Source organism: Triturus cristatus, chromosome 3_2 (genome assembly GCF_964204655.1).
Source record: "Triturus cristatus chromosome 3_2, aTriCri1.1, whole genome shotgun sequence".
In the NCBI taxonomy this organism is placed as follows: Eukaryota; Metazoa; Chordata; class Amphibia; order Caudata; family Salamandridae; genus Triturus; species Triturus cristatus.
This window is the reverse complement of record NC_140584.1, coordinates 512,386,281-512,406,383: the sequence shown is the minus strand read 5'-3', so window position 1 is coordinate 512,406,383 and position 20,103 is coordinate 512,386,281. Positions and strand designations below refer to the sequence as shown.

Sequence of the window (20,103 nt, the reverse complement as noted above, 5' to 3'; positions counted from 1 at the left end):
TTATATGCCGGTTGTGCCTCAGTTAAAGCAATAATATGTGGTTTATACATCTCAATCTCCTCCCGTACAAGATTTTGTTTGTTAAAGGAGTTGAGTCCAGAAACGTTCCAACACATTATTCTTAACCTAGTCATTACTAAACAAATCAGATTTTCCCGCCATCCTTCCCTGCATTAAAGTCCAACAGTCCTTTAATTTTTTTATGAACGGACTCATTCCCCCAACTGCCAAATGCAAACATTCCCCTGTGTGCCTTCAAGGTGTGGCCACCTCTCCCACTCCAAGCCACCCCCTCCTTGGCCCCAAACCCCCTTCCCCATATCTGGCAAGAGGAACCACCCCCACCTTGAGCTGTGGATGATAGACACAACTCCCAAAGAGAACTACCCCCCACTTGCTTGTGTGTAGCCCATAGTTAAGTTTCCATGAAAGAAGCAAAAGGCCCCCTTTTTTTTTTTTTATAGAGAGAGGAAACGATAAAGATGTAAAAAGAAGAAAGAACCAAAAAGCGGAGGAACCTGTCTCAAGCTGCTTACAGTCTTGAAAAAAGAGACCACCAGGACTCAGGCGGAGGCGGGCCACCTTGAGGTAGCTGGCGGCACACCTGGAACAGCATCTGACTCTGCCTCCCAAGTGGGGCGTCCTATCTTGAAGTTGTTTGGTAGCTGCATGGCGGCTGGTCTGATACAGGCATATGCCCGCGAGTCAGTAGCTGCTGGTGAGGAGACATCTTAAGTAGATATGCTGATGGCAGCAGCACCCTAAGGCATAATTGCCACACCAGCGGCAGTGAGTGCACCTCAGCACATTGAGGGCTACATGATGGCGGAAGAGAGGCCAACGGATCAAATAGAGCAACATTGTAGCAGTTTGCCTCTGTCAGCACCAGCACATGAGGCACATGAGCTTGAAGTCCATGATGTTTCTTCACAGGCTTCACAGGCAGCTGCTATGGCCTCAACGGCCAGCCCAGCGGCAGCCCCGCTGTCTGTAATTAACAATGTGCCTTCCCCCTTTCCCCAGCAGCAGTAGCATAGATGATAACAAGTGCAGATAGTTCCCTACTGGAGGAGGAGAGAGAGTGTGAGACAAACACTAACCAGGGAGAGAAAGTGGAATGGGGACCATCATCAAGGTAATGGTCCTCAACCAGCAGGGGCAACAATAAAAAGCAGAAGGAAATTATAAGGGACCAATAGGGTAAAAACAAGCCCGCTCGGATGAAGAACCCGGTTGCTTGTACTGGTTTTAAAGGTAAACCGATACGCAATGGGTGCGGTCAAATGGAGATATGAAAGTGATTGTTTCACATCTATCTAACACCAGTACAGAGACCAGTCTGTCTGCAAAAGGGAGAAGTTCATTAGGCATAGATCCTACTACAGGTATGAAGGCAAAAGCAGTCATATACCAGGCATGTGTGCCGGCTTAATGGGCAGTTGCTCTCCCGGTCCTTCTGCTGTGGGGATTTCAGCAGGCCTCTTAACCAGCACAACAATTAGTGATGAGACAGAAGAAACTCAGGCGCCATCTCTTAATGAGATTTTACAGTTTATACAGACCCCGCAAACAGAGGCGCAGCAGCATCATGATCAATGAGGACAGATAGTGAGGCGATTCAGCTGCCCTTAGCAGAAGTTACTAGTAAGGTTATGGCCCTGACTACTGATCTTGGTGAACTACAGCAGCGTGTTGCAGATATGGAGGAAGTTGGATCAGCAACGACCAAATCTATTGGGCACCACGAGTGTTGGCTGACCTTGATACAGTTAAAATTTGAAGATCTGGAAAACTGCCAAAGGAGGAACAATTTAGAAGTATTCAGCATTCTGGAAGGGAAGGAAGGGGATGACCCCGACAGTATATTGTGCAGTTGCTTGGGAAGGCCTATCCGGGTCTTATGGACTGGGATATCAACTCGTAGGTGCAATGGTCACATCAGCTGCCAATATATCAGAAAGGTAACAGGATCCCGTCTAGTTCACGCTCTGCCCACCGCGACCAATGTTAATCTACATAGGACATTTTTTGCTGAGACCGGCGATATATACAAAAGCCCATCCTGCCCCACCGTGTGCAGTAGAGGACATGTCAATTTCTGTTCGTTCGGATCTCAGCAAGCCTACTATGGACAGGTGCTGGAGTCTGCGCCAGAGTATTGACGCTCTGAAAGCAGCAGGGCCCACGTTTTTTTCCAAAAACCAGCGAGGCTTCAAGTGATTCACAAAGGGTGGACTCTGATGTGCTCAAAGGAAGATGAGGCTAAGGCAGCTCTTCATACTCTCAAAGGAACTGGCGAGTGACTAAAGTGACTGGAAATTGTCCAGATCTCGATGATAAAGCTCTTGATGAAGAGTCTGTGGTTGGACTGTGAATGGTGTTTTTTCTTTCTCTATGCATTTTTTTTTTGCATGAATTTTTTAGAAAAATAATAATGTTGTGAGATAGCTAAAGCTGTCCCCAAAGCTAAACCTCAAAATGCAACTTAGGTTTCTTTAAAAAAAGAATTAACTTTCGGCCAATAGTCCTGAAATAACTGGTTGGCTCTTTATGGGATTGTCTGCTTCGACATAGGTGAGCTTGAATGTTCCTTATTCTTTAGTGTTCTGCAGTTGTTTAATCCCTGAAAAAGTTGTTTCCCTGATTTCTTTTTCTTTTGTAATAACACAGATGCTTTATTTACTATAACATTCACCTTTGGCAGTCCCTTTTACTTGCTTGCATACAAGAACGTCGTAACAATTTCTTCCATGAATAAATATAATTATAGTTTTTTCATGAATAAAACCTTATCTTGCGAATGAATGCTCGGTAACATAACTCATGGGGGGTTTGCCTGTTCATCAGAAACTCGGGTTTGTGATAATAGCTATACTTCAGGGTAAGGTGCAGCTTTGTTTATCACACGTGGAGAGTGAGAGAGTAAACGACACAGTTGCGTTCTCCCGTACTCAACTTTTTTTACACAATAAGCAACTGTTCTAGGAAAAGTGGGGGATAATGATCTGCCGTGGTAGTGGAATAATCTTTCACAGCCCAAATATCAGGTGGAATATTCAAGATATTGAAGTAAAAGCCTCACTCACATAATAGTGACATGCTTCATCATAGGCAAATACTCCACACCCAGAGAAGATGGTACTCTCCGGGCGGACTCAACCAATGATATAATGGGAGTTCTTAGATAAGTGGGTACTGGTTAAGCAGGGAACCAGATTTTAATTAAAAATACCTGCGAGAATACCCTTACTTGGTCCTTTATTCTTGGGTTCTCTTGGTATCGTTAAAAACGTTGTGTTGGGGTTATTTTGGATCTGATTTGATTCAAATGTACCCTCGATATTGTGCCAACATGTTTCGGCCCTTTCAACTAGCCCAATCGGGTCTGGGGGCCTTCGTCAGGGCAATAAATATGTTCTGTATTGATATATCCCTGCCGTGCGTCAATGCATGTGTTACATGCACCCCGAAAGTGAGGCCTAATGCACTCACCTGTACGTGTTCGTACTCCGACACCAGTAGTTTTTCTACTGGATGATGCCTACTAGCACCATGCAGATCTCATGTGTCGGGGTGATATCTTGTAGTTACACATTCGTCAAAGATAACACCCGCTGTTACACCTCTCAGGACACATCGTCTGCCGTCGGTGCAGCTTTACCTTTTACCTGATAGTTTACATTGAGCCTAATTATAGCTGATGGCATGTTGTTCTTTGCTGAACCGACATATACTTACCAGACGTTTCTAATGCATCAAGGGAACTCTAGTGCAGTGAGTTTACAAATAAAACAGTTGTATATGTATCCAATGCTGTCTCAATGCCCAAATAGGTTTGTTTTATGCTAAGCAATAAAAATTGTTTTTATCCCATCTGCCAATCTACACAGACTAAGTGAAGATCCAGATATCAAACAGTGTCAGGACTTTCAGAAGAGGGTTTTATGATGGAACAACTCATGCCTAAACAATACCTACCTAAACCACGCAGTCTCAACCATGACTGCGTCCTTAACACACATGCCGTTGTTCTTTCACTTGCGTGGTAACAGCACGAGTGGCTTAGCCCGCATGGTTAATGCCATTTCCCTCAGAAGAGAAGTGGGAAGAGACAGGGCCCTTCACCTGCAGCACCGATTTTTCAATCAGCTCACAACACAGGATTGTACTCATTCACTAACTAGATGTCCTTATCTATATTTGCTTCACACAAGGTAGAATTATGAGCTCGGGAAGAATTTGACGATCTCCGTATTTTATGGGCAACACAAACAGCAAGTACTTACCTCACAGACCCTGTTAGTATGGGGTATCGGTTGTAACTACAGGGAAGTGAAGATATAATCTCGAAAATGTTAACACGATGCAAACTCATGCCACAGCAAGTATCTCACGAAATGTAATGAGCAGTAAAGCATGTTGGAAATCTTGAAAATGACAGAAGAATGTCTATGAACTTGTAATATTTGCATGATAGAGAATTAGTCTAGTCTTGTTTGTTCTGGTCTCTAATTTCAGTGGGCCATTGTGGCTAAATCAGGCCCCCTGAATAAGACAACAGTGACCATGAAAGGAACAATTTCTCACTGGAAACCAGGAGTAAGTGTGTTTTGTAGTAAGACATGGCATTTATGAGAACGTGAGAGTGGCATGACTCCTTTTTACATCACATTTCCCTGCCCAACACTGAACTGTAGATGAAAAAGGGTTTTCAGCCTTACTGCATTCAATTTTGTTTGGATATTATCTACCTTCACAGTAACTGAGATGAATTTATTTATTTATCTTACCGACTGAACAAGAGAGAGGTGGTGCCAGAGGTAATGTGAGTAGGATTATAAAGGAACTGAGTTGCGCTACTTCACTTTTCAATAGTACCACTTCTTTTTAATCACTATATCCACTTTTACTTTTGATTCTGTAGTAAAAGCGTGCTTCTTGAAAAAATTTTCTTGATATTTTCCTTGATGCCGATTGTTTTACTTGTGTTCCTTTATTTATACAAACCTCCACTATCCAAACCCCACTACAAACAGTTGGAATACTTTTTGTGTGACTTTTAGCTAGTGCAAGGATATTTATTTCTTGCCTCAGGTATGACTTGAATTTAGCCAGTGTCCAACTCTTCCCTGAACCCTGCCACTTGACAAACCATTGCAGTTTTGGAGTAAAGTTACTCCTCCAACTGCTTACACTTGCCACAACGTTTGTACACCACCTAGGCATCCCACACAAACCTCTCAACTGGATCACCTCCTTCCACTCCGTTCGAACACAGAGAATCCATCTACCACCATTCTCCTCCGAACCCTAGAACATCATCTGCGGCTTCCCCCGACTACTCTCTCAGGCCTACCTTCTTCAACACCTACATGACACCTCTAGCAGACACTGCCCGCTCTCATGAACTCAGCATCATCTCGTACGCCGACGACACACAGCTCATCTTTTCCTTTACAGGCCACACCACCAGCGTCAACTTCCAGAACTCCATGTCTAACATTGCCAACTGGGTGAGGGCCATCTGCCTCAAACTCAACTCGGAGAAGATGTAGGTACTCTTCTTCGGAAACAACTACTCACACTGGAATGACTCCTGGTGACCCACCGCACTCGACCCTGCACCTGTTCTCTCCAACTATGCACGCAACCTCAGAATCGTCCTGGACAGCCAACTTACCATGAAAAACCAAGTCAATGCCGACTCCTCCTCCTGCTTCCATACCCTCTGCATGCTCTGCACGACCTTCTGATGGATCCCATCTCCACCAGAAAAACAGTCACCCAAGCCCTCATCGTCAGCTGCCTCTACTACAGCAACGCACTCTACACCAGAACCACCAAATTAATCAACCACCTCCGGACCATCCAGAACACCGCAGCAAGACTCATCCTCAACCTCCCCAGGAGAACCAGCACACCCCCATCTTAGAGCCTTCCACTGGCTCTCCGTTCAGAAAAGATGCCTCTTAAAGCTCCTTGCTCACATCTACAAGACCCTCCACAACCTCTGACCCTCCTACATCAACCACTGGCTGACGTTCCATTGTCCCACCAGGGAGTTCCGTTCCTCCTTCCTCGCCCAGGCCCACACCCCCCAGCATCCACCGGAGCTGCTGCAGGGGTTGTTACTTCTCCTTCCTTGCCGCCAAGTCCTGGAATGAACTCCCCCTTCACCTGCGCACCTGCCATTCACTCCTGGAACTCTGGAAAAAGCTCAAGACATGGCTATTCTACCAAGGACGTGAGGTCCCACCACCTTGAGGCCCCCGAGGTGACAACCATGCTTGATAAGAACACTCTGATTGATTGATTCATATCCCCGCTCTCCCACAGAATGCACCGCACCTCTGCTTCATCAATATTTACAGAGTGATGGACTCATATTACTGCCCCTGTTTGTAGTTAACAAAGAAACTGATTCCTGCCCGAAGTGATGTAGCTATGACCCCTGCGCTTCATTTTGTGATTTATAAGCCTACCTTGTATCTATTTCTGAGAAGGATGATTCATTTTGCAATATTGACAATTGCAATTTTTGGCAATTTGAATCACATTACTGTCGTTTTATTAGGGTCAAATACCATGTGGTGTCACTTCTTATTATGCCAATGGGTCGACGGGCAGGTGATGTAGAGTGACCATCTCACTGCATGTCCATAAGGACACGATCTCCACTCCTGGACTAATAATTGGTCGGTTAAAAGCGCAAGGCTAAGAACAATGTCTGTCATGACATGCAGTGGGGTAGACGATCTGTTAAGATGCTGCGTCCTGTGATGTCACAATGAGGTACCTGGTAGTGTGATGTTCCTTCTATTACCGTTATATGTTTTTAATGATTCCGGTGACGTAGAACTGGCACCGAGAAGACAGGCTATTTCAGTTAAGGCGCTGTGCTGGCTTCCCCTCCCCTGAACACATCCACTTTGGGTTTAACTAATCCCTTTATATTTTTTCTGAGCTATCAATGTTGTTTCTTTTAATAAACTCTTTCTGCTGAACCAGTCGTTGCACATTATCGATTCAGTGCATTGGTAAGTACAGGAAAAGCCACAGATGTGGAAATTATATTACGCATATTTGAGCATTTATCAGACCTACAGAGGGGAAACAATGAGCCCCAAACTAATAATACCCTGGGTTTTGTTTTCAACGGCATGCTTCGTTTAAGAGCTCTGATTACAATAAATATATAATTTTCCATGCAGTCTGCTTTTAGTAGCTCGCTAAATGAAGTTGCTGCCCCTCCAGGGATATGTGCATCTGTTTGTTTTCAGTTTTCAATGGTTTGATGATTGTAGTCTCTGCCAAAACCTCTTTAAAAACCCATCTGCGAGGCGTGCTTACATTTGAGATTTCATCTGCGGCGGGGTCTCTGGAATGAAGTTGTGTTGCTGCACACAAGCGCTGGCCCGCCATGGCAGTCTCCTCAGTCGTGCTGCTTTAAAATGGCTGCCGTGGCTATGACGACAGCGATGAGGATGGACCTGTTTTTGGATGGAAGTTTGTGAGTTTTAATAACAGCTCTAAACTAATCGCCACCATTTGAAAGGAACATATGTTCGGATTGGTACAGCAGTACGGTTGTGCCTGTCACAGACGTAGAGCAGAAGGCTATAAAGGGTATGGTTGTGTGAGGGGGCATTTCCATCTACCGCTACTACTTGTCAGAGACTGTCACTCAGAACTAGTCAAATTCTGAATGTATTGAGATACACTACAGTCAATGGGGAACGTCAGCCATTTTGTTTTTTAATTAAGAAAAGGTTACTGCTAGCTTTTCGGAACTAGCGCCTGTCTGGGCTGTGCTCCCAGACATGGCACTATTTGACACCGTTTGGTACCCACAGAGCTCATCAGAGATTGTGAGGAATAAGTTCACAGTGAGTGACTTAAAATGAACGAATGCATTTACATAGAGCACATCGAACCTCCATACAATGTAGATCATGTGTTACTTCACTTTACCGTTCAGGACTCAGCAATAGGAGCATTCACCCACTGATGTACTAGGGCCTTTCCTGATGCGGTGGAGATCTGCTTTAACAGCATGGGCACTGTCCACCTTCCTTTCCATAGGGAACAGGTACCATGAAATATACTTTTCTCCTTCTTTCAGCAAGGATGGATTACAGATTCACACAAGTTACAACAATATTTAGTTATTGAAAATACCTCCGCATTAATTAATTGGGCGAATGGCCACAAAGACTAACATAACCCTGCCATTAACAAATAACTCTTAAATGTATGCTTTGTTTTACGTTATATTTTATATCCCAAGCTATTCGCATATGGGCTTGGCATCTAAAGTATTACATTAAGCTGGAAAGGCTTTATAAACAACCTAAGACTCTTGGTAAACATAGTAAGAGACCGACACATTTGTCGGCTACTTAGGGTAAACTAAAACACATTCTCATTTTTGCACACTATATTGGTTTTACACCTAGAAACTCGTATAATCTTCCCAGTTCGGGATTCTTCTAAAGATGAGAAGTCGTTCATTCTAGCTACAGCCATTTCATATTCCAGGATCTACAATCCAAGTTTCTCTCTTACTTCATAGGAACATTTGGAGTGGGCCCTACCGAGACAATGTCAAAGACAGGTTCACCTCAGAATAAAGGGGACCCCCTGGGGGAAGGGCCTGATTTCAAACATGGATTGCAACTCAACACTATGCAGCTCTAGAGGCCAATAATAAGTCCAAATAACCTCTTGGAAACAGAGCTTAATGGAGTGTCATTCTCCAAACTCTCTGGGATTTGCCCCCCTTTTATCGGGTAAAGTATGCAGACACATTGCAGTCTCAGCCTCCCTCATCATCTGCTGGCATGTGGTAATGCATCCATTATAACACCTAAAGATACTTCCTGCCAATGGTTTTAGGGCTCTAGTTTCCATAAAGCCCAGCTACCGATGGTCCCCCTGGTCTGGCCCTCTAGGGCCACTAGAGCCCCATGAGCTCTCCCACTGCTACAAAGAGCACACTCTGCGCAGGACCATTTCTATCAGAATCCCTTGGCACAGGTCTGCTGGGAGATTGGGCAATCCTCGAGGAAGGCATGTTTAGAGACTGCTTTTAGTCTTGGCTGTCTATTTGCCCCTGAGAAAGCAACCATTGCAGCCAATTGTGCCTGGTACTTGTGAGAGAGAAGCATTACAGGTCTGCGCCAACAATCCCAGTGCAATAGGGTGATATACCTTCTGCCCCTTTAGGGTCAATATCAACAGCTATCACAACTTAGGCTACCATGGCACAGCTTTGGAGCACTACAGTAGATACCATAAGCCATACCTGGGCCATACAATTTGGAAGTAAGCGGTTTGGGATAGAAAATTTGCAGAAATGGATTGCAAACCAGTGGAGGTTGCCTAACAGGAACAAGGGGTGTCAGTAAACAGGTATTAAAATTGTGCTTACATGCTGGGGCAAGCAGTGTCTACTTAAAAAAAGTGCTTTACAGTGAGGGATGGGGCATGTGGATATGATAATGGTGCTTTACATAACTTACAGAATTCTCAAATACTACTAGCTATTCATCGAGGTTCCCCTACCTTTGCTATAGCTTGAAGTCTTGCTATCACTCCTATACCCAGTGGTAAAGGCTCACATCCTTAGTGACCTGCTTGACATTCAACCCCAAATAAATGCTGACTCTATATCTGCATTACACCATGACATTTTTAAAAGATGTTCTACAAACACTTCACCTCTTTCAGAATATTGTCTCAATCCTTGGTGTGGCGGTTATCTACCACCATGATTATTGAACACCCTCCTTAATGGCCTACCTCAAATGACATAACCGGTTTTATACTCCTACAGATTTCTCTCCACTCATGTCCACTAAATAAATGACAGCATTTCATCTCCCCCTGGCTGATCGGCAAACTATCTAGCCAAGTTAATTTTCCATTATCTTCTAAGTAAATAGTTATGATCTGCAAATGATATCTTACTGTCACTCGAAGCAACACATCACAAGCAATATGGAGCAAGGACCCTCAACGTGTCCATCTCTGTGGAACTCCTTACCACTGTTTCTAAGGTTGGAAATTGTATTTCCTTAATTTAGTAGCTTGCTAAAAACCCTTCTATTCAAGCAGACACACGTTTATCCCACTGCTGTGTCCTATATTTCATGGTTTGACCCAGCCCTTGGCAGCGTGACACCTTAAACTGGCAATTGCCATCACCTTTCATTCACTTCTTACTCTGTTAACTTTTCTCTAAAGCTTCATTTTTTGCAATCATCCATTGAAGGTATATTTCTTCAACTGATTGACTACCACTCTTGATTTATCATATAACTGATAACCGATGGCTGTTGATTCTCTCTTCTTAGTATATGACCAAAAGTATTCTGAAAGAAATACATGGTAATTCATAACACTTTACAGAAACCCAAATGGAACAAAATACTGAGTCTCCCATTACAAGCTTGTCATTAAAATGTGATGTGTGCAGTAGTTCCTGGCACCACACAGAACAAAATGACAAGTATTGTGACATAAATTTCATCCCTCCTAATACATACTCCTAAATTAGGATTTTGGTGTGGTAATTGGTTGTTATTTATTGGACCCGATCAATTCTGTCTCAGTGGATGATAAATATCGAACCATTTCTCAGCCAACTGAAATGAAGGTCTGAAAAGAGAGAGATGTGGCAACGGGGATAATATTGGTGAACTGAAAACGTTGGGAAAGAGAGACTTAAAAAGGCCAAAACACTGCACATTTAATAACAAGGAAATGGAATCTGGTAAATACAATGGAGCTTTGAGAGCTGGGGCAATACTGAAAACAGACAGAAATAGGGAAACTGCCTGAGTGCTATGCTTTACAAATTGTGGGGCGGGGCAATATAGAAACTGGTTTAATAATGCACCCTTTTCATACTGGAGCAATGCTAACGTAGCACCATGTCAGTGTCTGTAGCCCAATCTATAACTTTACTGCGTGTAACAATAGTGAATTAAGGATAATGTGCACCTTGCCAACAGTTTAGCATTTGAGTCATACCTCCACGCACCCTGAGCGGACCAGTTTCCTTCTACAGTCTTGGTCTCTTTGAGCATTTATGGTCACCAATGAAAAACTGATATTTCGAGCAGCGCCACTCATAGCATACTGGTACAATGACCATTTCATAGATCCCTTAAACAAAACTCTTGCACAATTGTCAACCAGACGGAAAAGTGAGAGCAATACATGGATATTAATTGATTGTGTGATTGTTTCCAGGCATATGGTGATTTCGCAATTATTTGTATAGGGCTGTAAGCCACCCTAGAGGCCCCACGGAGCACTGAGAAACCATATCAGATGTTATTTTATTTGCTTAAACTTAAATGTAAATGGGCCATTAAATGGCACAGGAACAGCATCTATTTATTATTTTAGGGCCATATGTAGAAAGCAAAATTGCGATCGCAAACGCCGAAATTCGCCGAATTTCGGCGTTTGCGATCGCAATTTTGCTAAGTGGTATGTAGGAATGCAAATCTGCGTGCAAAATAAGGAATCGCTAAATTTGCGATTCCTTATTTTGCAATTGCATTTAAGGAATCGCAAATTTTGCGATTCCTTAAATGCAATGTAAGAAGCACCAAAAACGTGGTGCAATTTGGATTAAGGAATCGCAAATTACCACCAACTACAGGTTGGTGGTAATTTGCGATTTCCTTCAAAAATAGATATTTTTGCATTTTTCAAAGTGGCATGTGGTGCACACACATGTCCTTAGGGCATGTATGTGTGCCACATGTGCACCCATGCTCATTTCAGGGGTGCAACAGTGTGTCCTTTTGACACCCTGGCACACTTGAAATTGCATTCTCAATTTGTGATTCTCTAATTGAGAATCGCTAATTGAGAATGTCTTCCCATTCATTCCTATGGGCCTCTAGGCCCATAGGAATGAATGGGGAGGTATTCCTTAATTGCGAATTGCAATTTGCAATTCGCAATTAAGGAATATGTAGGATTCGCAAAATTATTTGCTAATCCTACCTACATTCCGTTTTGCAATTCTCTAATTGCGATTCCCTAAAAATTGCAATTAGAGAATCGCAAAACACGTTCTACCTACATATGGCCCTTAGACTTTTCTTTAGCATTGACATGCTCCAAGAGAATGCGTGGACGTTTACAAAGAATGTAAGAATGTGGTGCCATTGACCAATCTACAAAGATCCAAAGCAAGTAGAAAGTACTCACACATGCCATTTCAAATACTTTAAATGTCAATTTATCTGTTCAAATCAGTCTTGCATCTAGCCATTCGATGGATTTTAATGGAACTGAGAGATGTAAACTTGGCGGGTATTTGTATTTGGTAACATAATAGATTGCAGGAGTTGTTTGGGCTGTCTACCAGTGGCCACCAAAATAAACATGGCGTCCTTCAAAATGAAAAGTCTGCTGCCACACAAAACTGTGTCATCTTTCAGGGCCCAGTCCTGGATATAAACGTTGGCGCTGCGGTACCTTTATTGACGGTCGGACATACTCTTCACAACAACATACCGCATGCACCTAAATGTAGCAGGAGCTTAAATAGTCACAAGCACAACAACAGATTACCTTACACAATATTTACAACTGGTAAATAGAGACTTTGGTATTTTTTCGTTATCCTCCAGTCTGAGTGTGTTTCTACGTAAATGCCTAATCTCACAACCGCCTCTAGATTATTATTATTTTTTTTAGCTCCAAAGAGAATAAGTAACAAAATGTTGCGGTGAATCTCTATTGAGTTCAAATTCCGAACATGTGAATTTTCAAATAAGTGTGACAATTTAGGAATAAACCTACAATCCGCAATGAACAGACAGAGACTTCCACTTAACATTTATGTTGCAAGAATACTGTCCATACAAAAGCGTGGGTAGAAATGCAATCATAGGGGTTGTTTCAACCTCAATGTAAGACTGCCAAGGCAGTTGGCAGATACGGACCATGTGCATTACAGTTTTTTGTATATCAAATGCAGGCATCTCCATATTGTCTACAAAGTATTTGTTACAATCTATTTGTTTGAAACCTTTAGATGCGTTAACAGGCACTGAAATGTCTAGAAAAGATCTTCTCCTGTGAAAAGTTGCTTGTTACAGCCTTGCGATTGAGCAAGATCATAGCCTTTTCTCAGGATGGTAATTAGTGGTTATGGTGAAACACCAATTGTGGCAGGTCAATTTTAAAACAGGTGGATTGATAATACCTATCAGAATTTCATCAACCTGTTGAGCATAGCCAGCCTGACTCTTTGCAAGAACCTTTGGAATGGCTTCCCGCACAAGAAATTGAGCCAGATTACATATTTTACAGCATAGTTTAAAAAAACATGCGCATTGGTCAAACAGCCATAGGTTTGGTTGGCACTCATGAATGGGAAACTATGGAGTATTCCAGTGCTTGCATGCGTCCAGGTATGCCACAGTTAAGTAGAGGCATTATTTCACTGCAGCAGCAAATAAGTTAAGGGCTCACCAGAAAGTGTGGTGTCGAATATCAGCACAGATACACAGTAGACAAACACCTCTGCCACAATACTGAAGAATTGCCTTAAAGAAGGTGTCACTTGACCACTGAGAAAGTGATAAGTTTAAATAGCATGAGTAGAAATGTAAACTGCTTTAAAGGCTGTTTACGAAGATATTACACCCACAGTTGCTCCTGCTCCAGCTTAAAGTCCTACTAAATTCACGTGCTACAACTTCATAAGTCACTGTCAGAATATTTGTTATCACATGCCAGGGTGCTGCCAACGTAGTCCAGTCGCCTTCCATATACATTTAGGTGCTGATTAAATATTCAAATGACATCATTTTTAATACGTCAGCAAACCAAGGAATGAAAATGACAGATGAAAACGTGTTTGCCAAAAGCAAAACATAGATTTAAAAAAAAAAAATGCCACTATCAAATATCAGACTACTGCCACCTTCCTATACTTATTACCATAGTTTTATATTAGTATCATAATAGTCAAACCGGGACTTCTTTCTCCTGTGCCTCGAACTCCCACTATAGAGATTACAGACATTAGAGTGCCATGCATAGTTCTTCTGCTACATGAGAGTTGTTGCAAACACAAGCAGAGGTTCTCCCTCTGCATGACATCTACGCACACTTACATCATTTACACACACACATGCGCCAACAGACAGGCAGTCGTGAACAGGCACACACTTAGCCAGAACGCACACCTACACAGACACCCAGTTATCTCTCTAAGGGTTGTTTGCTCAACTCCACCGTACTAGCCTTCCTTCACTCACTGACTCTTCTGCTTCTCCTCCAGTGAAGACACCTTTGTGACTGTAGATTGCTCCCTCCTGATCCAATCCTTCTGCGGCACGTTTCTCAAACTGATGTCTGGGTCGCCTTTCCTTCATTTCTTTCACAGATCTTACTGCCATGGATGGAGAGATTCCATCTATTGGCCTCTGCCATTGCTGATGATAGAGACTGGAATAGTCACAAGGGATATCCAAGCTGCCCTTCATGGTGATTCTCCCAGTGACCAGCTGTACGCAAGAGGTGGCTCTCTAGAGGGGAAAACAGCTGTTACATCAGTCTGCACGGGAGTTCCCCATCCTACTCACCTCTTTCCACCAGGAGAGCCTTCGCGCCTCGGGATTTTCTTAAGTCCATTCTCCAACATGATAGAACGTCAACCTCACCATTGGTAAACCCTCCTGCGTTTCCCGTCATGGTGTCTTGCAGGGAGCACAATGAGTGCTCTATCAGCAGGCTCATCTGTAGGGACAGATGTGGGGGAAAAGCTCCATGACAACCCAAAGCATCTGGCCTTGTACCCAGGTTACCATGGCCCTCTGTTGCCCGTGTAATATTGGTACAACAGGGTTGCACCCAATACACATGAGCAGAAAATAGGCCTTACTCAAGCAAGTTGCATTGCACTTGCCAGAATTTTATAAACTGAGTAAATTAATATTAGGGGATTGTCCACGAATGAAATACACTGGTAAAACCTATCAGCTGGAAGCTTAAAGCATGTACAGGGTCGGCAGCTAGCAAAGGAAAGACACTTCATAGGAGAAATACCAACATGGATATTTCCAGGGCTGGCTCTAGGCTGGTGCGACCGGTGCCACTGCCCGCGGGTGCTGAATTTGGGGGGCGCTGTATATGCAAGTTGATTATGGTGTTCAGCACCTGCTGCCATGTTCCTCACCTTCAGCAATTTCCAGGCAACAGTAAAAATGTCAAGCTAACTCCTGTGATTAATGTTCTTCCTGGAGAAAGATTGGAGTTTTATCTCGAGATTTTCACTCACTGTAAGGTAGCAAAGAATATGTACCATGCAGAACATGCACATAATGTAAATAAATAGGTCAGTGGGTTACTGCTTTTAAAAGGTACATCCTTTTGTTACTTGCAATTTATAAATTACATTCGTATATATAGAACAGCGTGTTATTAACTTTCATCAAACAAACTGCATGCAAACTACAAAGTATAGATTAGAGCACAGATTAATGTTGCAAAAGGGTTAATTTGGATAGAAAACGATTCTTATTATTAGAAGAGAACCCCCAACTATGGTGTTTCTTTTTAAATTCTTTGTTTGTGCTACTCTAGACCAAGCACTCTTAAACTACACTGCCTACCAATAGGACATCACTCCTACACCCTGTACTCCTCTGGCTTATGTAATATTTCCTATGCACTGATTTACAAACATAGGTTTGATAGTCTCTTTGTAATGTATGTGTGATGCAAACTGCTCTGACACCCTACACTGTTATGAGCGGCACTATATAACTAAATACATCTGAGAGAGAGTGATTATGGAGACTTGGGCACTATTAAAGGGTGATAGGGATGGAATCTGTGATGGCGGTGGTCATTGGGAGACACCAACAAACATTGTCGCACCAGGCGCCACCAGCACTAAAGCCAGCCCTGGATGTTTCAGTGCACAAGACATGACTCAGAATGCCGCTGCCAGAGTCCTGTTTGAGCTCACCCGCTTTGACTCGGCTTCCAAGGCTCTTGCTGTGCGTCATTGGTTGCCTATTAGCAAAGCATTCAGTTCAAAGCTCTATGCATTGCATTCAAGGCTACACGCGGAGAGGGCCCTTGGCAATTGTTGCAATTCTTCAAACCTTATATCCTGGCCAGATCACTGAGATCGTCAGACAGTGGCAACCTGTCCATGCCCAAGATACATAAAGTAAAATGGGGAGGTAAAAGCTTTGCTCACACCGCCAAACTCTGGAACTCCCTGCCTACTCCTCTCAACAATGAACCGAACTTGTTTCAATTTAGGAAGCGCTTAAAAACCTGCCTCTATTAACATACCTGACAAGTCGACCTCTGCCTGCTCGTCTGTCTAGCGCCTAGATACCTTCTCGTTTGTGTAGCGCTTTATAAATCTTTCATTTCATTACCAGTCGTTCGGTACTGAGAAAGCATTACCTTCAGCGGCGATAAAGTCTTTTCTTCACGTTCATCATCCGAGGAGCTGCTGTAGTCGCCATTCACATAGGCTCTGCCAGATGGGCGTTTTGAACCTGAAAAATGAAATGGAACCAAATATCAATAAAGCTATGATGCCGCCTCTGCATGCATGGCACAGATGCCCCCCAACTCTTCCGGCTGCACTGAGAGCTAATCTTCTACTTGGCAGGGTTTGTTAATTTAGTCCATGGCCCTTGTCCATTTCTAAAAGGTTCATTGCGTGTGTTCATAATTTTTTAAACGTACAAAGCGTGGTGCATAAATTAATTATGCTCAGCCCCAATTAGGCTTGATGATAGTGCACGGATGCTTTGAGAATTGAAACCCAAGATTGTAGGTGTGTGGCTTAAGCCAGCCCACCCTGTGATTGCGCAAGACCAAACATACAGTGTAATTGAAGACAAAAAGTCAGTGCCAGCCCTTAAACAAATTACTCTTCTGTGCTCGGCAGCATCTGGCACCCATTTTTAGTAAATGACATCTGCTCACTGTAAAATAGCTGGCGTCTGAAAGTCTGGTCATATCAAAAAAATCTCATGTAATCAGAAGCAAATGCACTGGGAGGCCGAGCTTTTATCACACAGGCCCTTACAACATAAATATTTCATTAATAATGTCCAAACAAATGTCAGTTTTATTTTTCTAGCTCGAGAGTGTTATCACCTCGTTGAACCGATGATTAAAATGTCATAAATGAAAGAAAAATGCATACATCACACCGGCAAGATATATTAGGCGGATCTGGTGCTCATGTCAAAGGATTTTCGCTGGAGCACACACTGATTCTGCTGATAAATACAATCTGATTTACAAGACAATGCAATTATGATTTTCAGAGCAGCTGCAAAGGCAGGAAGAGTAGTATTCTTTTCTCTTCTCAGTGCCCATCTACACCACTATTTTTTATTCTTTTCATTTTTCTAATATAAATCTAAACGTAAACCTTTCACTAGAGTGAAGAGCTCAAAATTACTCTGATGCTCAGACTGTGTACTCAGAATGTATGTTAATTTAAAGCAGAGCCATTTATTGACCTCACAAAGTACATATTTTTTTTAACATACAAGAACTGGAGTGGTCTCTCTGCTGTGGCAATGAAGATCTGCACAGAGCAGGCGCGCAACGCCCAGTGGGCTCAAAGGGCTTAAGCCACCCCCCCCATCGTGTGTGGCAGCCCGGGCTGAGACAGCTTCCCAGGCACACACACAGCTGCATCAAGTACTTCACAGGTCTTTAAAAGACCATTTCATTGATAATGAGGCTTTGTTATTTTTTCACCCCTTCTATAGCCCCTGCATCTCCACCCTGCCTATTGCTGGAAGAATTAGCCCCCCCCCCCCGAAATATTTTCCTAGCCCCCCCCCCCCCCGATATTTGGCTCTAGTTGTGCCTCTGGTACAGAGTGTGGTACAGAAAGCTAGAAGGAAAGGATATTTAACTCAAGAATACCAGTCTGACAGAGCCCTGCCCTCTGGGCTGCAACTTAGAGAATTAATTAGAAAATAAAAAGAAAACAATCGTGACAAATCTGATGATTTTAGTATCCAAAAATGAACTCCACCCAGTATCAAACAAAAGGTAAGTTAATAAAATAAATTTCACATAATGCTTAAACACTTAGGACTGTCATAATCAAATATTTAAAAAGGAAAATGATCAGCCATTTAAAAAAGAAAATGGGTTGATGTAATGTGTCTTCCATGTCTATCACAATCTGTAAAGGAAGAGTGTTAGAAATGGGATTCCTGGTTCGTTGCGGTATGGACCCAGGTCAGCCCGGAACCACCACTCTAGTCAAGGAAAACTAGCTACACACTAAAGATAACTTGTGCTCACCCTCTGGTAGCTTGGCACAGAGCAGTCATGCTTACCTAAAAAGGTAGTGTGTAAAGTATTTGAGCAAAACACACACACACAATAATAGAATGAATACACCACAAAAAAGACTCCACACAGTTTAGAAAAATAGAAAATATCTATCCAAGTAAAATGAGACCAAAATGAGAAAACTCCAGTCAGTAGAAGTAGAGATATGAATTTTTAAAGATTAAATGCAAAAATAGTGCTTAAAAGTCACAAGCAGCCAAAGGGTTACTTGAGGTTGTGAGGGACTGGTGCAAATCCAAAGTACACACCAACCACGATGGAGGGCAGGGCCCGGTGAGGAAGTATCTTGGATGGAGCAAAGCGGCGACACTGAGGGCTCGTTGCGTAGGTCTTTTCCACGCAGTCAGGTCGCAGCGTTGTGGTCCCGCTTCGCTAAAGTGAAGGCAATGCATCATAGTCGGAATGCGCAGGCTGTAGACCTGCTGTCATCGAACAGATTTGGCGTTACCGTCGAAGGGCGATGCGTTGGTTCCTATCGGTGCAGGGGTGACAATGCATCGATTTTGAGAAAACAGCCGCAGAATCCATTTCTGAGGCCCAGAACTTGGAGGGTGCACTTGAGGCATGGGTAGGACTCACAGAAGGCAGATTCCAGCAGCAAAATTGCAGATAGCATTTTGTGGCACTGAAACTTCAGAAAACAGGAGGCAAGCCAGCAAGCCCTTGGAGATCACTTGGAGGGAAGGCAGAATCAGAGTCAGGGAGCAGCAGGCAGCAGGGTAACAAGCAGAAAAGCAGCCCTTCCAGAAAATCAGGCCAGTTGAGTCATTTAAGCAGCACAGCAGTCCTTCTGAGAGAGGTTCAGTTCAAGATCCTGAAGTGTTTGATTTCAGGGCGTCAGAGACCCAAAAGTGCCTTTGATGTGGGGATTGACTTCAAACCATCTCTCTGAAGTGCACAAGGATCCCTTTCAACCCAGTCAGCTAAGCTATCTGCGGGGGGTAAATCAGTGTTTTGTAGTTTTGTATGTGGACAGAACACTACCTATTGAAGTATAAGTATCAGCCCCTCCCATTTCTCCCTGCCCAGAAATACCCACCAGAATGCAGATGTATTCAGGTGAGTGCTCAGAATGCAGATGAGCCTCACTTTCATGTGTTTGTGGCTGTCTATAGGGAATGCACAAAAGTGTAGCTGTCACCCAGTCCAGCTGTGTATTGGAGACAGGCTGTCAGACACAAAGAGCAGTAAGTACAGAGAAATGTCTACTTTCTAAAAGTGTATTTCTAAAACCGTGATGTTAAATCCAACTTAACCAGTAAGGGGGATTTATCATTACCATTCCAAACATATGAAACATGAAAAAGCTACTTCTTTCTCATCAGGAATTACAGCTTAAAAGTATATTAAGGAATTCCCATTGCTGGCCTATGAGAGGGGTAGGCCTCACAGTAGTGAAAAACGAAGTGGGCTATTTGTCACTTTCAGGCGATACTAAACATACAAGCACATGTACTAATTTTTACCTACATGGCAACCTGCCCTTAGGGTTAGTTAGGGTCTATCTAACAAAAGGGAAGTTTAAGGATTGGCAAGTAGTTTTAAATGCCAAGTCAAAGTGGCTGTAAACTGCACACAGTGGCAGGCCTGAGACAGGGCTGAAAGGCTACTTCTGTGGGTGGCACAATCAGGGCTGGAGCCCACTTGTAGCATTTGAGGTACAAGGCCCTTAGTATAAGGTATACCACTTTACAAGGGACGTACTGTAGGAAA

General features: G+C 43.2%; 1 protein-coding gene across 4 annotated transcripts in view; it reads right to left on the bottom strand.

Moving 5' to 3' along the window:
* The window catches only part of MICAL2 (microtubule associated monooxygenase, calponin and LIM domain containing 2), an 812,711-nt gene that overhangs the window by 77,933 nt on the left and 714,675 nt on the right, over positions 1-20,103 (bottom strand). For all 4 annotated transcript variants that reach the window (XM_085648193.1, XM_085648195.1, XM_085648194.1 and 1 more), the window contains one exon: positions 16,462-16,556. In XM_085648193.1, coding sequence (XP_085504319.1) covers positions 16,462-16,556 — 95 coding nt within the window. The remainder of the gene's footprint in view (positions 1-16,461; positions 16,557-20,103) is intronic.